Raw genomic sequence first — 24,399 nt, forward strand, 5'->3', positions numbered from 1 at the left:
TTGATAAACATGGTTTCTGGCTTAGTATGTCGTATCATCTACTGGAAAAACGACGCAAATCCTGTGACCTAAAGACAGTGGATTAGGTTTTTATCCTTCGGGATATGAAGACCAGCATAGAGCCTGATAAAGAGCAGGTGCTTAACAAATCTTTTAATGACATTAAACTTTAGGGGTAACTGGAGAACTGCCTGCTGAGGGGAGAACTCCTAAGCCAGCTTCTGTATAGCCTACTGAATGGATTTAGATGACAGCGACCCTCAGGCATTACATCTATTTGAACGTCTTATGGAAAAGTAAGGTTCAAACCAAGGGTCTGCTCCCTTAGGAGTCACTGAATCAACATGCTGAGGAAATGAGCCCATGATACAGTCTCAAAGGACCAAACTGAACTGAAGTTGAATTTGGAGCTTAACGTCTGCAAACGTTAAGTATTTTATTGTATTATGCCAACTCGCAACTACAGGTCATCCTTTCTCCAGCGTTTTTCTTTATCCTACTTATCTCTTAGTATACTGCCAGCACCTTTGTTTGGCACTGAGGTCAGGGTTTGCTTGTGACACTTCGGGAACACTGTGCAATGCATACTGTGAATCCTTTCCTGAAGCTATTTTCTCGGCCTTTAATATTGCTTAATGTTGAAATGATAATATTTTGGATATATTAAGCTTATTTTATTCCTATCACCTTCCTTTTCACTTTTATAATGTAGCTGACAGAATAATTTCAATGACATATGTGGCCCTCATATTTCTCCTGGACAGTGCTAGCACCGAGAAGGAGGCTGTTTTTCTGATGCCATTCCATTACTTAATCACCCACACAAAACATCTGTCAATCCTCTTTCATATGCATACGTATCTGCTGATTTCAGCCAAAATAAATTAAACCATATTGATTATTTAGGAAAATAAGCTTACAAGTTTCTGGTAGAAAAGGTCAGAGGAGACACTCACAGTTCCTTTCAAGGATATCTTTAAAATCAATGGTGTAGGAGACCCACTGGCTGCTCAGGAAAGATTCTGTGAAGCCCCAAATGCTGATATTCATGGATCTAGCTCCAGGTTCTGAAGCTAGGCCAGTGAAATAGATGGGGTCCCTGGTGAATGTGTAGGTTTGCCAGCATTGACCTTCGTCTGTGGAGAACCTGAAACCACAATTAGAGAAAGATCATGACAGAGAATCAACATGTACTGGGAATTCAGGAAACCACTCTGGCTGTTTGATCCCAAACCAGACAAAACCCCTTATATTTAGGTGATGGCTTATTGGCTCAGAACTATTTTAACTTTTTTTTTTTTTTTGAGATAGAGTCTGCTCTGTCACTAGGCTGGAGTGTAGTGGCTGCAATCTCAGCTCACTGCAACCTCTACCTCCTGGGTTCAAGCGATTCTTGTGCCTCAGCCTCCTGAGTAGCTGGGATTACAGGCACATGCCACCACACCCAGCTAATTTTTGTATTTTTAGTAGAGACGAGGTTTCACCATGTTGGCCAGGATGGTCTTGATCTCTTGACCTCATGATCCACCTGCCAATGGGATTACAGGTGTTAGCCACTGCACCCGGCCAACTCTTTTAACTTTTAGTGTCTGTGGTTATCAGGCTAGGGAAAAGAGATTAATTCAGAGTATGAAAGTAAATACCTTTACAGAAGTTATTTCAAAGGAAAGAGAGGAGAGTGACCCAGGTAAGAACTGGGTTTTAAATTAATAAATTCAAGGCTGGACGTGGTGCATGGCCTTGAAATAAATAACAATTAATTATTCCAATTAATATTGAAATAATATTAGAGACAAGGTCTTGCTATGTTGCCCAGGCTGGTCTTGAACTCCTGGGCTCAGGTGATCCTCCTGCTTTGGCCTCCCAAAGTGATGGAATTACAGGCACTGCACCCGACTCAGAAAGAACGTTTTTAAGAAGTGACAAATTTGTTAGCTAGAGGCAGTCAGAGGAAAAAGCAATACCATTTAATCTCTGCTGCCAATTAAAAGCAATCCTTTCTAGAATCTTACCTACAGCTCTGTCGAATGCAAAAATTTGAATCATGGTCTGTAACATCCCCCCAGTAAACTGCAGAACATTCCCCTAGTTGCCCTCTATGCAGACAGTGTGTGAGATGAGCTCATGCATACTTAATCACATTGATAGGACGGCTGCTGTGCTCAATGGCCACAATGATGCCTCCAGAATCCAGGATGGTGTAATAGTGGGGTCCTTCCAGCATCTTTGTCCAAGAGTAGCCCCCATCATCTGAGATGTACACATCTGGAACCATCACTGAGATGGCATCCCCCACGCTACCTGCAACATAATCCGCCATCTCATCAGCACAAATAGGCAATGAAACAGAGAGGATTTACTCATGAGTGAATAATTTTGAATGAGTTTATTCTGATTATTTCCCATCAAGCCTCTTTTAGTAGCTCCCCAGAACTTGGGAGTAATTGTGTTGCTCTTGTTGATGGGAGTTGATGAAAAACCCAAAGTATTGTTATAATGTAAGAAATTCTACCAAAAGAATGTAAAAACATCCACAGTGTTTCTTCTCAGAGGGTTCAGAGCCTGTGGCTAAGTTTCGGTGTGCTCAGCCACTGTTCCAGCTGGAGGTGGTGAGTGGGAGCTCCTTACCATGAGCAATGACAATGCCTACGGCATTCGGCTCTGAGAGTGGGGCCATTGGAACATTCAGTTTCTGGGAGATGCTGTATGAAGCATGAATATGAAGGCTGCACTGTGAAGAAACAAAGGCTTAGATTAAAACCAGAGACAATTTCTTTAATCATCTTACAGAGCCCTTCCAATAAAACTTTAAGTTAACCCAGACCTAGATAAATGTACCATCTTAACTATTTATTTAGGTATATAGTTCAGTAGTGTTAAGTATATTCACATTGTTGTACAACAAAATCTCTAAAACTTTTTTATCTTATAAAATTCAATCACCAATTAAGCAACAGTTCCCCACTTCCTTCCTCCTGCCAGCTCCTGGAAACTACCATTTTACTTTGTGTTTCTATGAATTTGGCTACTCTAGGTACCTCATATAAGTAGAATAATATAATATTTATCATTTTGTGTCTGGCTTATTGCACTTGGCATAATGTGCTCAAGGCTCATCCATATTGTATTAATAGCTATGTCAGAATTTCTTCCTTTTAAAGGCTAAATATTATTTATTTGTGTATGTGTGTAACTGTATCCACATACACCCCACATTTTATTTACTCATTTATCTGTCAATAGACACAAGCTGCCTCTACCTTTTGGCTATTGTGAATAATGTTGCTATGTACATGGGTATATAAATATCTTTTTGAGACCCTGCTTTCAATTCTTTTGGGTATATACCTAGAAGTGGAATTGCTGGGTATGATAATTCTATTTTTAATTTTTTAAGGAACTACTATACTGCTTTCTGTAGCAGCTGCGCCATTTTACATTTTCACCAACAGTGCACCAGGGCTCCAATTTCCCCATATCCTTGCCAACACTTTTTAAAATAGTAGCCACCCTAATCTGTGTGAGGAGACTCATTGCGGTTTTGACTTGCATTTTACTAATGATTAGTGATGCTGAGACTCTTTTTATATGCTTGTTAGTCACTTCTATATCTTTTTTGGAGAAATGTCTATTCAAGTTCTTTGCCTATTTTTTATCCAGGCTATTTATTTGTTGTTGAGTTGTAGCTCAGTGGCATACTCTTGATTCTGAAACGTACTAGAATATTTGGAAGCAAATATACAATTATTTCCTCACATGTAACCTGTCTCAGTTTATTTTTGCATTACATCAAAGCCTCTGACAAATGTTTAAAGCATGACTCTACACAAATAAACCTGATAACCACCTGATATACCTCAGACACTGTAAGAGATGTGGTGGTGGTTTGAAATAAGATCCAGTCTTGTCTTTAAGAAACCAGTGTCTAAGGCTCCAGGCCCACTCTCACAGACCCAGGCTCTAGGCCTGCCCCCAAGGTGCCAGGCCCCAGGGCCCAGCCAAGTGGACCCCTGCATCAGGCCGGCCCCTGCAGGCTCTGGGTAGGGCCCACCCCTGCATCAGGTTGGCTCCTGTATATCTACTGGTGTTCCAGCTAAAGATCCAGGTGTTCCATCTAAAGATCCACTTAACAGGTCTACCCTAGTAGATCCTACTGCCAGGCCTACCTCAGTGGATCCAGCCTCCAAGCTACCCCCAAAGACCACGGCACCAGGCCCACCTACCTGCATAGCCTATAAGTTGCCCCCCAAGAATCTCTGGATGAGCTACCTGGTAAGGGCTTTCCCTGCTGAAGCCATCTGTAAAGGACTATGTGTGTAAGGGGGCACACAAGCTGAAAGTAGAGATCAAAAAAAGATACTCCACACAAATGGTAGCCAAAAGAGAGCAGTGGCTATATTTATATCAGACAAAATAGACTTTAAGTCAAAAACTATCATAAGAGATAAAGTTACTACTCAATGATAAAGGTGTCAATTCATTAAGACCATATAACAATGGTAAATATAAATGCACTCAACATTAGAGCACCTACATGTATAAATCAAACATTAACAGAACTGAAGGAAGAGGTAGACAATAATGCGATAACAGTAAGGGACTTCAATACTATACTTTCAACACTGGATAAATCATCCAGACAGAAAACAAATAAGGAAAGAGCAAACTTGAACAACACCATACAAATGGACCTAACAGACATTACAGAACATTCTATCCAACAGCAGCAGAATATACATTCTTGTCAAGTGCACACAGAATATTCTCCAGGATAGTTCATATGTTAGGCCACAAAACAAGCCTTAATAAAGAGAAGACTGAAATCACCTCAAGTATCTTTTCAACTACAACATTATGAAACTAGAAATCAAAAACAGGAGGAAAATTCACACGAATATGGAAATCGAACAACATATTCTTGAACAACCAATGGGTCAAAGAAAAGGGAAATCAAAAAAATATCTTGGGACAAATGAAAAGAGAAACACAACATACCAAAACTTAAGGGATGCAGCAAAAGCAGTTCTAAGAAGAAAGTTTATGGTGATGAATTAAGAAAAAAAAAAATCTCAAAAATCCTAACTTTATACACCAAGGAACTAGAAAAAGAAGAACAAACTAAGGCCAAAGTTAGCAGAAGGCAGGAAATAATAACAGAACAGAAATAAGTGAAATAGAAGTTAGAAAAATAATAGGAAAGATCAATGAAATTTGTTTTTTTTTTTGACAAGATAAAAAAGTGACAAACTTAATTAGAATAAGAAAAAAGAGAAGACTCAACTAAAATCAGTGAGAGATGAAAAAGGAGACATTACAACTGATATTGCAGAAATCATAGGGGACCATAAAACTATGAGCAATTACACACCAAATAATTGGAAAAAAAAAAAAAAACAATATGCAAAACTGATAAACTTTAGCTAAATTAACCAAGAAAAAAAATTCAAAGTTATAAATAAGAGAAGACATTACAACTGATACTACAGAAAAACATAGGATAATAAAAGTCTACTATGAACAATTATACATCAACTAATTAGATAATCTAGAAAAAAATGAATGACTTTCTAGACACATACAGCCTACCAAGACTGTATCATGAAGAAGAAATAGAAGATCTGAACATACTATTAAGAGTAAGGAGGCCCAATTGGTAATCAAAAATCTCCCAACAAGAAAAGCTTAGGACCTGATGGATTCAATGGTGAATTCTAGCAAACACTCTTCAAAGAAGAATTAATACCAATCCTTCTCAAACTCTTCTAAAAATTGAAGAGAATGAAAGGCCTCCAAACTCATTTTATAAGGCTAGTATTACACTGCTATCCAAACCAGACAAGGACAGTAGAAGAAAACAAAGTTACAGGTCAATATCTCAATCAGGAACAAGACAAAGATGCCCACTCTCACCACTTCTGTTCATTATAGCAACAGAAGTCTTAGCCAGAGCAATTGGGTAAGAAAAAGAAATAAAAGACATCCAAACCAGAAAGGAAGAAGTAAAATTGTCTGTCTGCAGGTGACATAAACTTATATATAAAAATCTTTAATCTTTAAAGACTCCACCAAAAACCTGTTAAAACTAATAAACAAATTCAAAAAGTTACAGATTATAAAATCAACATATAAAAATACAATGCACACTAAAAACAAACTATCCAAAAAAGAAATCAAGAAAATTCCATCTACAACAGCACAAGAAAGATAACTTAAAAACAAAAACAGAAACAAAAACAACTTAGGAATAATTTTAACCAAGGAGGTGAAAAAGCTCTACAAGGCAAATTAGAAAACACTGATGAAAGAAATTGAAGAGAAAAAAAAAAAAAGGAAATATATCCTATGTTCCTGGATTGGAATAATTAATATTGTTAAAATGTCCATACTACCCAAAGTGATCTACAGATTCAATGCAATGCCTACTATTTTGACTGTCTTTTTTTACTCTTATATGGTTATAAATAACCCTCTTTCTGTGACAACACAGAACAATACAAAAACATATTAATTAATTAATCAGATGTTTACTGAGTAGCTACTATATTTCAGGCACTGTTTTAGGTACTTGAGGTACATCAAGAATAAAACAACCAGGTGTGGTGGCTCACATCTAATCCCAGCAGGGAGGCTGAGGTGGGAGGATCATTTGAGGCCAGGAGTTCGAGACCAGCTTGGGCAACATGGCAAAAACCCATCTCTACCAAAAAATACCAAATTAGACAGGTGTGGTGGTACATGCCTGTAGTCCTAGCTACTCCAGAGGGTGAGGTGGGAGGACTGAGTGAGCCCAGGGAATTTGAGGCTGCAGTAAGCTATGATTATGCCACTGGACTCCAGCCTGGGTGACAGAGTAAGACCCTGCCTCTTAAAAAAAAATTCCAATGGTATTTTTCACAGAAATAGGAAAAACAATCCTAATTCTTATATGGAACCACAAAAGACCCTGAATAACCAAAGCAATCGTGAGCAAAAAGAATAAAGCTGGAGACATCATGCTACCTAATTTCAAAATATACTATAGAGCAATAGTAATCAAAACAGCACGGTACTGGCATTAAAAACACATATAGACCAATGGAACAGAATAGAGAGCACAGAAATAAATCTATGCATTTTATTGTCAACTTATCTTTGACAAAGGTGCCAAGAACACACAATGTGAAAAAGACAGGCTCTTAAATAAATGGTGCTGGGAAAACTGAATATCTATATGTAGAAGAATGAATTTCAATCCTTATTTCATGTCATATGCAAAAATCAACTCAAAATGGATTAGAGACATAAATGTAAGACTTGAAACTGAAAAACTACTAGAAGGAAACATAGGGAAAAAAGCTTCTTGACATTAATCTGGGCAATGGTTTTTTGGATATGACCCTAAAAGCACAGGCATCAAAAAACAAAAACAGACAAATGAGATTGCATCAAACTAAAAAGCTTCTGCAAAGCAAAGGAAATCACCAAAAGAGAGAAGAGAGACAATATATAGAATGGGAGAAAATATCTGCAAACTAAACATTTTATAAGGGGTTAATATCCAAACAAACCAATAGCAAGAAAATAAATAATCCAACTAAAAAATGGGCAAAGGACCTGCACAGCCATTTCTCAAACAAAGACATACAAATATAGCCAACAGGTATATGAAAAAATGTCCAACGTCACTAATCATGAGGGAAATACAAATAAAAATCACAATGAGATACCATCTCACCCGAGTTAGAATGGCTATTAGCAGAGAGATAAAAGATAAGTATTGGCAAGGACATGGAAAAAAGGGAACCCTGCACACTGTTGGTGGGAATGTTACCTGATACAGCTACTATACTATACAATACAGTAAGAAATTTCCCTAAAAAATGAAGGACAGCGGGGCAGGGCACAGTGGCTCATGCCTGTAATCCCAGCACTTTGGGAGGTGGAGGCAGGCAGGTCATGAGGTCAGGGGTTTTGAGACCAGCCCGGTCAACATGGTGAAACTCCATCTCTACCAAAGACACAAAAAATTAGCTGGGTGTGGTGATGCACACTTTTAATCCCAGCTACTCAGGAGGCTGAGGCAGGAGAATCACTTGAACCCGGAAGGCGGAGGTTTCAGTGAGCTGAGATCGCTACACTGCACTCCAGCCAGCCTGGGCCAAAGGGTGAGACTGCATCTCAAAAAAAAAAAAAGAAAAAAAGAAAGAAAAGAAAATGAAGGACAGAACTGGCAGCAATCCCTTTTCTGGGTATATATTCAAGAGAAATGAAATTGGTATGTCCAAAAGTTATCTGTGCTCCCATGTCCACTGCAGAATTACTCATAGTAGCCAAGATACAGAATCAACCTAAGTATCCATTAATGGATGAATGGATAAAGAAAATGGAATATTATTCAGCCTTAAAAAAGAAGGAAATCCTGCCGGGCATGGTGGCTCATGCCTGTAATTCCAGCACTTTGGGAGGCCAAGGCAGGCAGATCACCTGAGGTCAGAAGTTTGAGACCAGCCTGCCCAACATGGTGAAACCTTGTCTCTACTAAACATACAAAAATTAGCTGGGCGTGGTGGCACATGCCTGTAATCCCAACTACTCAGGATGCTGAGGCAGGAGAATGGCTTGAACTGGGGAGGCGGAGGTTGCAGTGAGCCAAGATTGCTCCACTGTACTCCAGCCTCAGTGGCAGAGTGAGACTCTGTCTCAAAAAAAAAAAAAAGAAGGAAATCCTGTCATTTGTAAAATCACGATGAAACTGAGAGGCATTATGTTATGTTAAGTAAAATGAGCCCAGCACAGAAAGACAAAGACTGCATGATCTCACTTAAAAGTGGAATGTAAAAATGTCAAACTCACAGAAGCAGGGAGAATTATGCCTTCCAGGAGCTTGGGGTAGGGGGAGATGAAGGCCAAAGGGTACATAGTTTCAGTTATGCAGGATGAATAAGCTTTAGAGAGAAAATATACACTGTGACTATAGTCTAGAATACTGTACTGTTACTTGAAATTTGCCATGAGATTAGATCTGAAATGTTCTCACCACACACACACACCCCCAAGATAATTTTGAGGTGACATATATGTTAATTAGCTTGACTATGATAATCATTTCACAATGTATACATATATCAAAACATCACAGTGTACCCTGTAAATATATGTACAATTTTTATTTGTCAATTTTGTCTCCATAAAGCTGGGGAAAAATGAAAATATGTCAGAAACAACTTGAGGTATACAGCCAAATGAAAGTTAGTGCTCTAAAAGCGGTTCAAAATGGCTAAAATGGTAGATATTACATTACGTATATTTTACTACAATTTTTTAAAAAAGAAGAGGTTCAAAACTATTAATGCAATGAAGAGGAATGATTAGTTCTAACTGGATGGTCACTAAGGATGGTTAGGATTTCCATTAATCCTAGTCCACTGGGGTTAGGAAAGACAGGCAGAACGTCCCCCAGGAATAGTGTGGGTGCTCAGGGAAAGGCGGTGGGTTACAAGGGGTGTGTCAGGGATAAGGTGGGCAATGACAAAGAAAAGGCGACAGAGGGCCCACCAGGAGAGAATCTTCACTCACCAGGTCAGGGACAGGGGCCATCCACAGGCCAAGGGAGCCACATCCAGTGCTGGGCAGGGAGGGGCATGGGGAGCCTGCAGGCGGCAAGGCAAACACAGAGGCCACTGAAGCTGCCCAGGCTTAAGATGAGGAGGGCGGCCGCCAGGCAGGGCCAAGGCGGAGATGGGAAACGAGTCAGAGGGTTTCGCAGACGGAACAGCGCTTGAGAGTGTAAAGGAGGAGAGTGTGTGGGGTGGTGCAGGGAGGCACAGTTTCTCTCACCATCTGAGGCTCTTAAAACAAAACAGAAAACCCTGCCTAGAAGAGCAAAGTGTATGTCAGTGACAGGGATCCTGAGCAGAGCTCGGGAACTACCGGTACTTCCATTTCTGAAGGAAACTCCAGCTGTCCCCGCAAGCTCCTCTCACATTCTGTGAGAGCCAGACAAAAAGCTTGTTTTCCTCCCTTTTTTCCTTGCCTGCCAAGGCCTGTCACTCCTGGCTTTGGCTCTCCTGGAGTGACACCTCTGTAGTTCCGGCTCCCAGTCTCTCGGCTAGGAGGCCTCCAGTGGCCATGGGAGCCTAGGCAGAGGGAAAGGAAGAGTGGATCCTCTTCCTCTTGCTTTCGATGAGCAAGGCTGTGCACTGCTTATGAAAGGTGGAGCTGTGGCTTCTTGCAGAATTTCTCAATTCTCCCAACTGCCATACTAACCCCTAACTAATCACCAGCCCCTCTGGCCATTGTTTTCATTCAGCAGTTTAGTGAACCACAAATTGTTAGCCCTCAGTTTTGTTCTTCTTTAAAAGACAGATAATCCGTAGTATTTTGACCTTTCCTCAGTTCTTACTTCCCAAATTCTAAGTTAATTTCATTACTCTCATCTCCAAACTTTCCATCTTATGCTGAGGACCCTAATCAAGTATGAAACTTCATCATCCAAAAGCCTGGCGCTGATCAGAGCACAAGGGAAAGGCTGCTGTGCTCTGCACACACTGGAGTAAACAAACCTCATTCTTGTTTTTTGCTGTGGCATCACATTCACTGTTTTCAGGCTTCCTCAGGTGCTTCCACCTTCCTCCTTGGTCAAAAGTAATCATGGTCTGGATAGAATTATCTGAATGGGAAGAGAATGGCATTAAGTCTGATACATTGGAAGCACCTAGTTAGATTCAGTTTATCATTGCATAACTCCTGAGACCGTATAGCACCCGGTGTCCAACAAGCTTATAATACCTTACAAAACTGCTCAGTGTTGGTGAGGAACGGAGCAGTGCTTTAAATATGATATTTGAGGCCGGGTGCAGGGGCTCACGTCTGTAATCCCAGCACTTTGGGAGGCTGAGGCAGGTGGATCACCTGAGGTCAGGAGTTTGAGATCAGCCTGGCCAACATGGTGAAACCCCGACTCTACCAAAAATACAAAAAATTAGCTGGGTGTGGTGGTGGGCTATAATGCCAGCTACTTGGGAGGCTAGGGTAGGGGAATCGCTTGAACCTGCGAAGTGGAGGTTGCAGGGAGCCAAGATTGCTCCATTGTACTCCAGCCTGGGCGACAAGAGTGAAACTCTGTCTCAAAAAAAAAAAAAAAAAAAAAAAGATATTTGAAGAAGATGTCCCCCCTGAACAGGACCCAATTAATTCCACAAGTTATCTAGGACTGATACTCTTTGAAAAAGATATCTTTTAACTCCTTATCAACATTCCGTTCTCCTTCCTTGCTTGCTTGCCTGGGAAGCAAAATCTACCATAGGAAGGCATCCTAATCTTTATTCAGACAAGGCCATGACACTAGGCTTGTTTTAGGGACTCCTGAGATTGAATAAGTGTGCACGGTTCTGGATTAATAACTGAATTATTGTCTCTCTCCTACTCCATATCCTATCTTTCTTATACCTTTCTTTTTTTCCCTTGTCTCTTCCCCATTCTTATTTTCAATGATATAAACTGTTGCAGGTTTTAAGTTCAGAGAAATCCTTTGAATTTTCTTTTATTTGTATTTATTTATTTATTTTTGAGATGGAGTTTTGTTCTTGTTGTCCAGGCTAGAGTGCAATGACACAATCTCGGCTCACTATAATCTCTGCCTCCTGGGTTCAAGTGATTCTCCTGCCTCAGCCTCCTGAGCAGCTAGGATTATAGGCACCTGCCACCATGCCCGGCTAATGTTTTGTATTTTTAGTAGAGACGGGGTTTCACCATGTTGGTCAGGCTGGTCCTGAACTTCTGACCTCAGGTGATCCACCCACCTCAGCCTCCCAAAGTGCTAAGAGTACAGGTGTGAGCCACCGTGCCTGGCCTTGAGTTTTCTAAGAAAAAGCAAACAAGAAAGCAAATAAACGAAAATTCACTTATTCAACAAACATTTACTGAGTGCCTACTATGTGAAAACTTTTTTTTTTTTGAGACAGAGTCTTGCTCTATCATCCAGGCTTGACTGCAGTGGCTTCATCTTGGCTCACTGCAACCTCCACCTCCCAAGTTCAAGAGATTTTCATGCCTCAGCCTCCTGAGTAGCTGGGACTACAGCTGCATGCCACCAGGCCCGGCTAATTTGTATTTTTAGTAGAGATGGGGTTTCACTATGTTGGCCAGGCTGGTCTCAAACTCCTGACCTCAAGTGTTCTGCCCACTTTGACCTTCCGAAGTGCTGGGATTACAGGCATGAGCCTCTGTGCCTGATATGAAAACTTTTTGTAAGCCTTTGGGAATATATCAGTGAACAAAACAGACAAAAAAAATACTGTGAAAAATGCATTCCAGTAGGGTGAGACAAGCACTAGACGTAAATAAGTCAATTATGTAGTATGCTAGAAAATAAGTACTATGGAAAAACTTGAGCAGCTAAAGGTGGATTGACAGTGTATGCGTGAGAAGGGGAGAGCAAACTGGAATTTAAAATAGCATAGTCAGGGCAGGTCTCATTCAAAAAGTAACACATGAGCACAGACATATCATCAGCCTTGTTGCTTTCTGGAGAGGCAGAGGGAACTGTGGTGCAAATCTCTAATCCATGTACGTGCATGTGTACCTGGTGTGTTAAGAACTGGCAGGTAGACAGTGTGATGAGAGTAGGGCAGATAGAAAGAGAAGAGCTGGAGATGAGTCAGGGAGGAAACCAGGAGCCACATCTCCAGGACCTTGTAGGCCACTGCCAGAACTTTACAAAATAAAAACAGGCCCTACCTCCTACCGAAAAATAAATATGTAAATAAAATGACACTTTAAGAGTCTTTGTACTGGAGATTAATATGTTTATTTGTATAATGGGGCCTAAGGAAAGGTGAGCTCTGTATAGCCACTGAGTAGAACACAGGGAACCTTGGCTGGCTATTGCTATGCCCTTAACAAGAAGAGCAGGAAGTGGGTCAAATTCAGGCTTATTCTCATAGGCCTACATCTCCCAATATAGAAGACTCATTTTATAACCTAAACAACATAGACTCAAAACACCTTTCTTTCTACTTGCCATTGCTCTGCTCGCTCCTAGTTCTATTTACCACAACTTATTTAAAATTGGGAGCCAGAATTTGCATGGGTTTGGTCTGTCCCTGCGGGACTCTCCTCCTGATCCCTTCTCCCCCGGCATCAGGCAATGTCTCACCACAACCACCAGCCCAAACCCTCCCGTGACTTTGATACTCTGCATGTGTAGTTCCTTCAGCTGAAAATGCCCTTCCCTCCCCATTCCTGCCTATCATACTTCATGCTCAGTCTTAAATGTTTTTAGGGTGCGTTCATTGTCTGGTTTTGAGTGCAAGGCTGTTCAGCTGTTTATTCACAGACTCATTCAGCAAATATTACTGAGCATCTACTATGTGCCAAAATTGTCATAAGCACCAGAGAAGCATCAGTGAACACAAGTTTAAAAATCTCTTCTATCTACAGGACTTGAATGGAAGCTTCTTTAAAGAAGATATTCACATGGCCAACGAGAACATAAAAAGTTGTTCAACAACATCAGTCATTACAGAAATGCAAATCAAAGCCATAAACAAGATACTACTTTACTCCCACTAGGATAGCTGTTATAAAAATAATAGAATATAATGTGTTAGCAATGAAGTAGAGAAATTGGAATACTTTTGTATTGCATGTAAAATGGTACAATCATGTGGAAAACCCATTGGTAATTCCTCCAAAATTGAAACATGGAATTATCATGTGATCCTCCTATTTGACTCCTACATATATCCCGAAAGGAACTGAAAGCAACAACTTAAACAGTTACATGTATACCAATGTTCATGGCAGCATTCATTATTGGTAAGAGACAAAAATGTAAACAGCCTAACTGTCCATCAATGGATGAATGAAAAATAGGCCAGGCACGGTGGCTCACGTCTGTAATCCCAGCACTTTGGTAGGCCGAGGCAGACAGATCACCTGAGGTCAGGAGTTCGAGACCAGCCTGGCCAGCATGGCAAAACCCCGTTTCTACTAAAAATACAAAAACTAGCCAGGTGTGGTGGGGCATGCCTGTAATCCCAGCTATCTGGGAGGCTGAGGCAGAAGAATTGCTTGAACTCAAGAGACAGAGGTTGCAGTGAGCCGAGACTATCCCACTGCACTCCAGCCTGGGCAACAGAGAAAGACTCCATCACCAAAAAGGAAAAAAACAAAACAAAACAATAAAAGGTACTATATTCAAACAAAGGAATATATTCTATCCTTAAAAAGGAATAAATGAAATTCTAAAACATGTTACAATATAGTTGAACTTTGAAATAATATGCAAAGTGAAAGAAGCCAGACATACAAAAACCAATAGTGTCTGATTCTGCTTGCATGAGCTACCTATAATAGGCAAATTCATTGAGACAAAATAGAATGTTGGTTACCAGAGCTGTGGACTGGGTGGGGATGAGGAGTGGTTGTGCACCTGGTGCAGTTTCTATTTGGGATGATGAAAAAGCTCTAGAAATCGGGTGATGGTTGCACAACATTGTGACTATGCTTAATGCTACTGAATTGTACCCTATACAATGTTAAAAACTGCAAATTTTGTTAGATATATTTTGCCACAATAAAAAAAAAGGAAACAGGCCAGGCACTGGCTCATGCCTGTAGTCCTAGCACTTGGGAGGCCGAGACGGGTGGATCACCTGAGGTCAGGAGTTCGAGACCAGCCTGACCAACATGGCAAAGCACTGCCGCTACTAAAAATACAAAAGCCAGGCATGGTGGTGCATGCCTAGAATCCCAGCTACTTGGGAGAGGCTGAGGCAGGAGAATCGATTGAACCTGGGAGGTGGAGGTGGCAGTGAGCCAAGATTGTGCCACTGCACTCCAGCCTGGGCAACAAGAGCGAAACTGCGTCTCAAAAAAAAAAAGACAAGTAAAAAATGTACACAGGTAGGCTTGGCTTGGCAAGCGATGTTACAGGGGACAGGTTCCCCTGAAGCCTCAAATCCTACCACATGCGGCTGAAGGTGCAGGGCAGCACTGTGATGCCCAGACTCACCTTCGGAGAGTACGCTTGTTATGTAGACGCCTCGGAGGGAGGTCACGTTGGTAAAGTCCGTCTCTCCGCCTGTCGTAGTGTAGAGATGTCGGTCCAAAGACTTGGAATAGACAATGCCTCGATCATCTGAGGTGAAGATTGTGCCAAATCCAGTGTCTGAAATAAGCAAACAAACAAAAATACTAAGTCTTGGGTGGAACCAAAGAGAAAAACAATAGTCTAACCACACACGATTGTCTGCCCGACCAAACACAGTAGCCAATTGTGTCTCTTCATTATGAAGACTCAGACCTGAGAATTAATCAAGGTTTGATACTCAAGATCTTTATGCCCATCTTTAATTCTAGTACCCAGCTAGTGCCTGGAATACGCCAGATGCTGAGTTTGTTGAATAAATTAATCGGATGCTACAGAAAGCTTTTCCCAGATATATTTTGGTGGGAGAGTTTCTGTGTTTAGTTTACACATCTCTAAATCTTTACACTCTAGAACAATGCTTTTTAAACTATCTATAGTGAAGGATCAATTTGTAAGACTTCCGGCCAGTGCAGTGGCTCATGCCTGTAATCCCAGCACTTTGGGAGGCCAAGGCGAGAGGATCATGAGGTCAGGAGTTCGAGACCAGCCTGGCCAATGTGGTGAAACCCTGTCACTACTAAAGATACAAAAAATGAGCTGGGTATGGTGGCGCACGCCTGTAATTCCAGCTACTCAGGAGGCTGAGGCAGGAGAATCACTTGAACCCAGGAGGCAGAGGTTGTAGTGAGCTGAGATCGCGCCAGGTTTCCAATATGTCACAAACCGACACTTTTGTAAAACATAATTAAAAAACTAATCATTAGAAAATGAAAAGTCAGACAAAATACAGACCCCTAATTTTTTATCATTAGATCCAACAGACATAAAATTGCTTTGTTGAAGGGCCAGAAGAGTTTCTAAACTCTTGCTCTCAATCTCTGTACTTATCTGGTAACAGAAAGTTTGCACATCAGTACCAGTCTGCTGACCATTCTTCGAGCAGCTCTGCTCTAGAACACCTGAACATACGCACAATCTACCTCAGAGCACCAAAACAAGTGGCATTTTTAACAGGGGCCACAGATGATTTCTAGGACAGAATAATCAGTATGACACCAATAAATTTCTAGGGGTAAGGGGAAAACTCGACATGTAAAAAGGAAAGCTGCTCAAAGTTTACATCTCTATGCTTTCAAGGGTGGGCCACCAAAAAGCTCTTACCTCCAGGTTCATCTACATGCATGAATACCATGTCATCATTCGCTGCCAGAATAGAATAGAACTGTTCCTGTCCCACAGAGGGGAGTTGGGCCATGCTCCACGTGTCCCCTTGATCTGTTGAAACGTGGATCCTTCTTGTTGTATCCTAGAACAGATGCCAATATTTATCTTTCTAATTTTCTGCCAAGATGCCACGTGCAGGGACACGAACAAGAATGTTTTTTCTTTTTTTGGAGACCGAGTCTCACTCTGTAGCCCAGGCTAGAGTGCAGCAGTGGCACAATCTTGGTTCACTGCAACCTCTATCTCCTGGGTCCCGGTTCCCGCAATTCTCCTGCCTCAGCCTCCCAAGTAGCTGGAATTATATGCATGCACCACCATGCCCAGCTAACTTTTATATTTTTAGTAGAGGCAGGATTTCACCATGTTGACCAGGCTGGTCTCGAACTCCTGACTTGTGATCTGCCCGCCCTGGCCTCTCAAAGTGCTGGAATTACAGGCATGAGCCACTGCACAGGCCCAAGAATATTTTAAATAATTACTATTATCAATTTCTCCACTGGGTACAATTGCTATAAATGAAAGGTCATAGTACCAATTACCGATGCAATTTCTAGCCGCTAGCAAAGTTGTAGGTAATAGAACAATCCATTCTGTTCTAAATAAGGCTATCTTGGCTTTCTCTTTGAATTCTTCACTCTGATGCAGCCCTGTAACATGCTATATGTCCTGATCTCTGATAGTCCATCTCCTTCCGCAGAGCTAAGGATTTGATGGGAACATTACTAGGCTGGCTTTACAGCCATTTGCATACACTCACTCCAATAATTCTTAAAATGATGACTGCTGCATAAAAGTTTGGTCCCTTTCAGACAGTCCTTGCATAATTTAAATCACTATATAATTAAGTCCGTTCTAGAAAATAGAGATGAAACCCATGTTTGGGAGATCACAAGAAAAGTCAAGATGTAACACACCTCCTCTCTAAGGAAGTCTCTCAGAATGGCCAGGAGGAAGGGAATAGGCATGGGCTGGAAAGAGGCCACCTAACTCAATAGTGCTGATTTCCTTCTCCCTCCCAGTCTTCTTTGCTGGATTCTTCTCTTTCCAACCTTTCAGTCGTGGGTGCTTCAGGGATTGCTCGGTCCTCCCACCTTTTTGCTACCTACTTACTCCTCCACAAGGTATCATCTAGTCACATGGCTTCAAATACCATAGCAATTAGGGAGATTCATATACTCAAATGCTCACTTAACATCTCCATTCGGATATCTAATACATGTCTCATATCCAGGACTGAATTTTTTTTTTGTTGCTGTTGTTTCTGTTTTTTTTTGAGACAGAGTCTCACTCGGAGTGCAGTGGCATGATCCTGGCCACTGCAACCTCCAACTCCAGAGTTCAGGTGATTCTCATGTCTCAGCCTCCCAAGTAGCGGGGGTTGTAGGTGCGTGCCACCACGCCCGGCTAATTTTTTGTATTTTTTAGTAGAAACAGGGTTTCACCATGTTGGCAAGGCTGGTCTCAAACTCCTGACATCAAGTGATCTGCCTGCCTTGGCCTGCCAAGAGCTGGGATTACAGGCCCAAAACTGAATTCCTGATTTTTCTCCCACAACCTGCTCCTTCTGCAGTCTTTGCCATCCCAGGAAATGGCACCACCATTCAGGGGCTCAGGATGAAGACTCTGAAGGTACCCTTGAATCTGCTCATTCTCTCACAACCTACATCAAATCCATCAGCAAGTCCTATTAGCAATATGCTTATAAATATATCCACAGTCTCGCCCACTGCCAAGGGCCTGGCCCAGCTACCACCTCCCTGGCTTGGACTCCTGAGACAGCTCCTGGCACTCCTGCTGCTTCCGTGCGTGCCCCTGTCAGGCTGTTCTGTGCACACCTATTCTTCAAAGGGAAGCCAAATCCCAGCATTCCCCTGCTCACAACCCTCCCACAGCTCCCAACACAGGAAGAGTAAGGCCCACATTTTAATTGTGACCTAGAAAGGCCATGTAAGGTCTGGCCGGGCCTGCTGTGGTCCCACTTTGGACTACTCTTCTCTGTGCTCCCCTCATACTGCCCTTCTCCCCTTTGCTTAGATTGATTAAGCATGCTCCAGGCTGAGGGTCTCTGCACTGGCTGTGCCTCCTCCTACTCTCCTCCCAGATGGCCACACGGTCATGCTCTCAGTTCACTTAGGTCCCCGAGAGCCCATCCTAAACACCCCGTCAAAAGAGCACTGACTCCTGACACTGTTTCCTTACTCTGCTTTAGATTGTATTTCAAAAAATATGGCTGTTATATTTTTGGTAGAGATGGGGTTTCACCCCGTTTTAATTACCGGATATACACACATATTTATATTTATATATATTAAATATAAATAAAAATAAATATTTATATTTATTTATGAGACAGGGTCTTGAGCTGTCACCCAGGTGTGATCACAGCTCACTGCAGCCTTAACCTTCCAGGCTCAGGTGATTCCCCCACCTTGGCCTCCCAAGTAGCTGAGACTACAGCCGCACACTACCATGTCCACCATGCCCAGCTTATTTTTCTATTTTTTGTAGAGATAGGGTTTTGTCATGTTGTCCAGGCTGGTCTTGAGCTCCTGGGCTCAAGGGATCCACCTGTCTCAGCCTCTCAAAGTGCTGGGATTACAGGCGTGAGCCACCGCCCCCAGCCTTCATATTTATTTTTCGAGTATTTATTTTCCCCCTTAAATATAAGTTCTGAGAACAAGAAATTTACCTGTTTTGTTCACTGCCACATTCCTGGGACATAGAATAGTACCTGGCATAGAGTAGGCACTCAGTTAATGTTATCTAATTGTATTTTTATTCTTGGATAATGAGCAGGAGTTCGCTTTCTACAGACGTCCATGTCTGAGTAATGCTCAAACACTGGATCAAAACATCCTGGCTGGATGTAGTGGCTCACGCCTATAATTCCAGCACTTTGGGAGACCTAGGTGAGCAGATCACCTGAGGTCAGGAGTTCAAGACCAGCCCAGCCAACATGGTGAAACCTCATCTCTACTAAAAATACAAAAATTTGCCACGTGTGGTAGCGCACACCTGTAGTAGTAACTACCTGGGAGGGTGAGGCAGATGAATACCTTGAATCTGGGAGGTGGAGGTTGCAGTGAGTGAAGATTGCATCACTGCACTCCAGCCTGGGCAACAGAGCAAGACTCTGTCTCAAAAAAAAAAAAAAAATCCCAAAAAAGATGCCAGAATTCACATGGTGGCAGGAGGCCAAAGTGCAGAGTAGCCTATCAGAGTTAATCATCCTCTGCGAAAAGAATCAGCCCCAACACTTAACAGTGGTATTAAATATAGCAAATAGACAAGAAACTCTGTCAGTGCCAAGTAATAAAGATAATCTACACGAGAGATATTTGCAGAAATATCAGACCCCAAAAAGAAAAGGGAAATACCTACCTTATCAGCCATCACAGAAGCAAAAAGGAAACGTCCCCCAAGACCAAATGAGTAGATTTTCACGCCAATAGTTTTGAAGCTTTTTCCCAAGTCTGAGGTTCTCCATAATTCCAGAGACCCAAGGTCAGCTTCTTAAACAAGACAAAATATTAATTAAAATTTCACTTACTGGTTAGTCTAGTTCAAAGCAATTGTTTTAGAATTAGTCTTAATTTTATAGCTAAGCATTTAAAATACTATGCATGTTAATAAAGTGACAACATAAAATGTGATACAGTATCAGATATAGGAAATTCATATTTGGGATTGATTGATTGATTGATTGAGACGGAGTTTCGTTTTGTTGCCCAGGCTGGAGTGCAACGGTGTGATCTCAGCTCACTGCAACCTCTGCCTCCCAGGTTCAAGCAATTCTCCTGCCTCAGCCTCCTGAGTAGCTGAGATTACGGGCATGCGCCACCATGCCTGGCTAATGTTGTATTTTTAGTAGAGACGGGGTTTCTCTATGTTACTCAGGCTCGGCCTCCCAAAGTGCTGGGTTTACAGGGGTGAGCTATAGTGCCTGGCTTGGGTTTTATTTTATACGTTTGAGATTTTATGCTTGATGGAAAAGTAAGAGATTACCTAATACCAATACAGTATTTCATAAAAACATCAAAGTGACAGCATGCTGCTTTACTTTCTTCATGGCACAGTTTGGAATGATCTTATCCTATTTTAAATTGTCTTGAGTTTTCTCTTTTCTTTTAAGAGCTGGGGTCTTGCCACATTGCCCAAGCTGTCCTTGAATTTCTGGGCTCAAGCAATCCTGCCGTCTCAGCCTCCCAAGTAGCTGGGACTACAACCATCATGCCCAGCTTGTGCTCTGGTTTTCTTGTTTATCATCCAACATCCCTACTTGAATTTACATTCCATGAGGGCAGGCCTTGGGTGTTTTGTTCTCTCCATTCTTAGAATAGTGTTTAGCTTATGAGTAGGTGCTCAAATACCTGCTGAATGAGTAAATGAAAGATTTTGCTTTCTGCTTTCAAATTGTATTACAGGGCTGGGCGTGGTGGCTCACACCTGTAATTCCAGCACTTTTGGAGGCAGAGGTGGGTGGATCATGGGTCAGGCGTTCGAGACCAGCCTGACCAACATAGTGAAACCTCGTCTCTACTAAAAATACAAAAATTAGCCTAGTGTGGTGGCAGGTACCTGTAAACCCAGTTACTCGGGAGGCTGAGGCAGGAGAATCGCTTGAACCTGGGAGGCGGAGGTTGCAGTGAGCCGAGATCCTGCCACCACACTCCACCCTGGGCAACAGTGTGAGACTCCATCACAAAAAAAAAAAAAAAAAAGAAAGAAAAAAAAGAAATTGTGTCATAGTTTGGGAAGCCAGTTGCTTCTGCCAATACAAACACAACCCATGCTTTTCTGCAGAAATCACTATGCTTTTCAATTTGCTATTGTCTGTAGCATGATATTTGCTTTATGTAAATACATTGCTAAGATTAAATACTGCTTCTACGTACAGCCTATATTTTTATTTGATCTGGGTAGTGCAGTAATTTGGTTTTACTTTCAAGATTTTAATAATCACTAACAGCTATCTTCAGCTATTACAATTTCAGGAGAATGGAAGGATCTTCTATGTTTCTACCTCGCACAATGCAGAAAATTCTACCATGAATGGACAACAGAACACTATTTTCTCGGACTAAAATATACTTACTGCAGGAGCCATTCGCATAGGTGGTAAAGAAGATGGTGCTGTCTGATCCCCTACAATGAGGCAAAAATGGGGAGAGGAAATGGTTTAAGATTGCTGAAGAACTGTGTCGACCTTATTCACCAACCTCCTAGCAGTCTAACAAGCTTCATTCACAGGCACCAACAAGCACCACCTCTCAGGTGCTGAGCCCTGGTCCTTCACAGCTCTGACCGTCAAGCTCCCCAACTGCCCAGTCCACGTGTTCCCCGCAGACTACCACTTCTTTACGTGAACTCTTTCAGCTAGTCATCCTGGTCTACTCACCCTCTCCACATCTGCCTCTGACATTTTTGATGGTCACAACTGGGGGGTAGGTGGGTGGGGGAGTTGTTACTGGCATCTACTGGGTAGAGGCCAGGGATGCTGCTACACATTTTATGATGCACAGAACAGCCCTCCACGATAAAGAATTCTTTGACCCAAAATGTCATTGGTGCTGAGGTTGAGAAACTGTTTTAGAGCACTATATTGTCTGCACAGCCACTTGGCGTGCATTTGCCTCCTGTTTTTAAATTTTAATTGCATAGTATATGCCTTGCCTTTCCTACTATATAAATTAGCTTCTTCAGAGCAGGTACTATGCTTTGCTGAATCTAGTTCAGAATCTAGTTCAATGCTTTGTATGAACTAAATAATTTAGTTCTTCCATCTCAAATAGACAACTAGGTCAGAGGTTGAATTATTTAAAATGTAACCTGGAAAGGGAGCTTGCAGGGAACTAGATTTAGACCCTGCTGGGGCTTATTAGATTACAACTAAAAAAAGGTGTTGGTTCTGAGCACGTTCCTTCAGAACTTTAGGTTGTAAATTCCTAGAAACTAAAGATCAAAAAGCGTGAGTAAACAGTTAGCAGCAGCCTGGTTATCCATATTTAGACACTAAACAAAGAAACATGTTACAAAAGTAAAATCCTTGCATAGGATACAAAATACTATTTGAAAAATCGCTTTTTAATTTTCAAGATAAGTTTTTGTTTAAGAGATGGAGGCTTGCTCTGTCACCCCAGTTGGAGTGCAGTGGAGCAATCGCAGCTCACTGCAGCCTCAAACTCCCCAGCTCAAGCAATCCTTCCACCTCATTCTCTTGAATAGTGAGGACTACAGGTGTGCATCACCATGCTTTTCTTTTTTCTTTCTTTGTATTAATTTTTTGTAGAGATGGGGTCTCACTATGTTGCCCAGGCTGGTTTTGAGTTCCTGGTCTCAAGCGATCCTTCCATCTCAGCCTTCCAAAGTGTTTGGATTATGGGTATGAGCCACTGCACCTGGCTAAAGATGAGTTTTAATGATTAAAAATTAACAAAAATTAGCCAGGTGTATGCCTGTAGTCCCAGCTACTGGAGAGACTGAAGTGTGAGGATCACTTGAGCCCAGGAGGCAGAAGCTGCAGTGATCAAAGATCGTGCCACCACATCTTAGCTTGGGTGACAGAGCCAGACCTTATCTCCAAAAAAAAAAAAAAAATTATTAAGTCTTATTTACACATGACCTACATGTTTTAGGTCCATTAGGAGTGAAACAATTTAACTTAGTCATCTTAAAAATTACTTTCATCTAGCGTGGTTGCGTACACCTGTAATCCCAGCACTTTGGGAGGCAGAGGTGGGTAGATCACGAGGTCAGGAGTTCAAGACCAGCGTGGCCAACATGGTGAAACCCAATCTCTAGTAAAAATACAAAAATTAGTTGGGTGTGGTGGCTTGTGCTTGAAATCCCAGCTACTCAGGAGGCCGAGGCAGGAGAATCACTTGAACCTGGGAGGCGGAGATTGCAGTGAGCCGAGACCATGCCATTGCACTACATCCTAGGTGACAGAACAAGGCTCTGTCTCAAAAAAAAAAAATTACTTCCTTCCTGATAAAACTGTATAAGGTACAAACACAATTCATTAAAATACATAAAATGAAAGCAAATGTGGCATGTGTACCAGAGTGGTGCTGTAAAAACCTCATAAAAACACATTTCTGGGGCTAGGCATGGTGGTCCACACCCATAATCTCAGTACTTTGGGAGGCTGAGGAGGAAGGACTGCTTGAGTCCAGGAGTTTGAGACCAGCCTGGGCAACACAGTGACACCCCTCATCTCTAAAAAATAAAAATACAAAAATTAGAGAGACATGGTGGCACGTGCTTATAGTTCCAGCTACTTTGGAGGCTGAGGCAGGGGGAGGACTGCTTAAGTTCAGGAGGTCAAGGCTGCAGTGAACCATGATGACTATGCCACTGTACTCTAGCCTGGACAAAAAAGCAATACCCTATCTCAAACACAAGAAACATTTCTAGAAAAGGCCCACTTTGTTTAAGCAACATATTTAATATTTTAATCAATCTTGGTAGACATATTCCACACTTTCCTGATTCCCAGAGTACAGGAAACTCTTGGGATTGTGGGTCATCATCATGAACATCAATTTTATCAAAGTATAACACAGTGTTCCCATTAGAAGCTACTAACATAAGTGTACTTTCTTGATCTAGCACTAAATAATTTCATACTGTTACATTCTCTAAGTTTTTGCCTGCTCTTTCATAGTAATTCCATCTCCTTCCAGCTCTCACGCTGTAATTCTAATGCTGCTACATGCTTATTGCAGCAGCTACATACCCCACCTCTGGAACCAATCTGCTGTAAACTGGGATTCACACATAAGCTGAAATTAGTCAAAGGGGAAGGAGAAAGAGGCTCTAAACAACATTCTGAGCCTAATCAGATTTTGGAGGCATGAAGTCTCTTAATTCAATTCTTGCTTAGCCATCCCCATATTCTCCAAATAAATCTCCCTTCACAAAAGGAAAAAACTAAAGCCCAGAAAGGTTGAGCCCCTGAGTAGCAGCAGAGTGAGGATAGAACAAAGGTAACGAGACTCCCAAGTGAGAGCTCCCTCCACTCCATCCTCTTTAAGTAGGCACCCAGAGGGGCAGGGCGTCTCTCTGAGAGAAGTGAATGAGTTTTAGTGTACAGTGTGAAT

General features: G+C 41.8%; 1 protein-coding gene across 5 annotated transcripts in view; it reads right to left on the minus strand.

Moving 5' to 3' along the window:
- Positions 1-24,399, minus strand: part of SORT1 (sortilin 1) — an 81,972-nt gene that overhangs the window by 11,689 nt on the left and 45,884 nt on the right. For 3 of the 5 annotated variants that reach the window (XM_017499245.2, XM_037728121.1, XM_037728120.1), the window contains exons 7-14: positions 21,393-21,442; positions 19,679-19,809; positions 16,235-16,379; positions 14,996-15,151; positions 10,542-10,648; positions 2,629-2,731; positions 2,133-2,301; positions 957-1,147 (exon numbers count right to left, since the gene is read on the minus strand). In XM_017499245.2, coding sequence (XP_017354734.2) covers positions 957-1,147; positions 2,133-2,301; positions 2,629-2,731; positions 10,542-10,648; positions 14,996-15,151; positions 16,235-16,379; positions 19,679-19,809; positions 21,393-21,442 — 1,052 coding nt within the window. The remainder of the gene's footprint in view (positions 1-956; positions 1,148-2,132; positions 2,302-2,628; positions 2,732-10,541; positions 10,649-14,995; positions 15,152-16,234; positions 16,380-19,678; positions 19,810-21,392; positions 21,443-24,399) is intronic. The other 2 variants (XM_017499246.2, XM_017499247.2) reach the window with 1 other exon arrangement.

The sequence above is a fragment of the Cebus imitator genome, unplaced genomic scaffold, assembly GCF_001604975.1.
Source record: "Cebus imitator isolate Cc_AM_T3 unplaced genomic scaffold, Cebus_imitator-1.0 Scaffold256, whole genome shotgun sequence".
Taxonomy (NCBI): Eukaryota; Metazoa; Chordata; class Mammalia; order Primates; family Cebidae; genus Cebus; species Cebus imitator.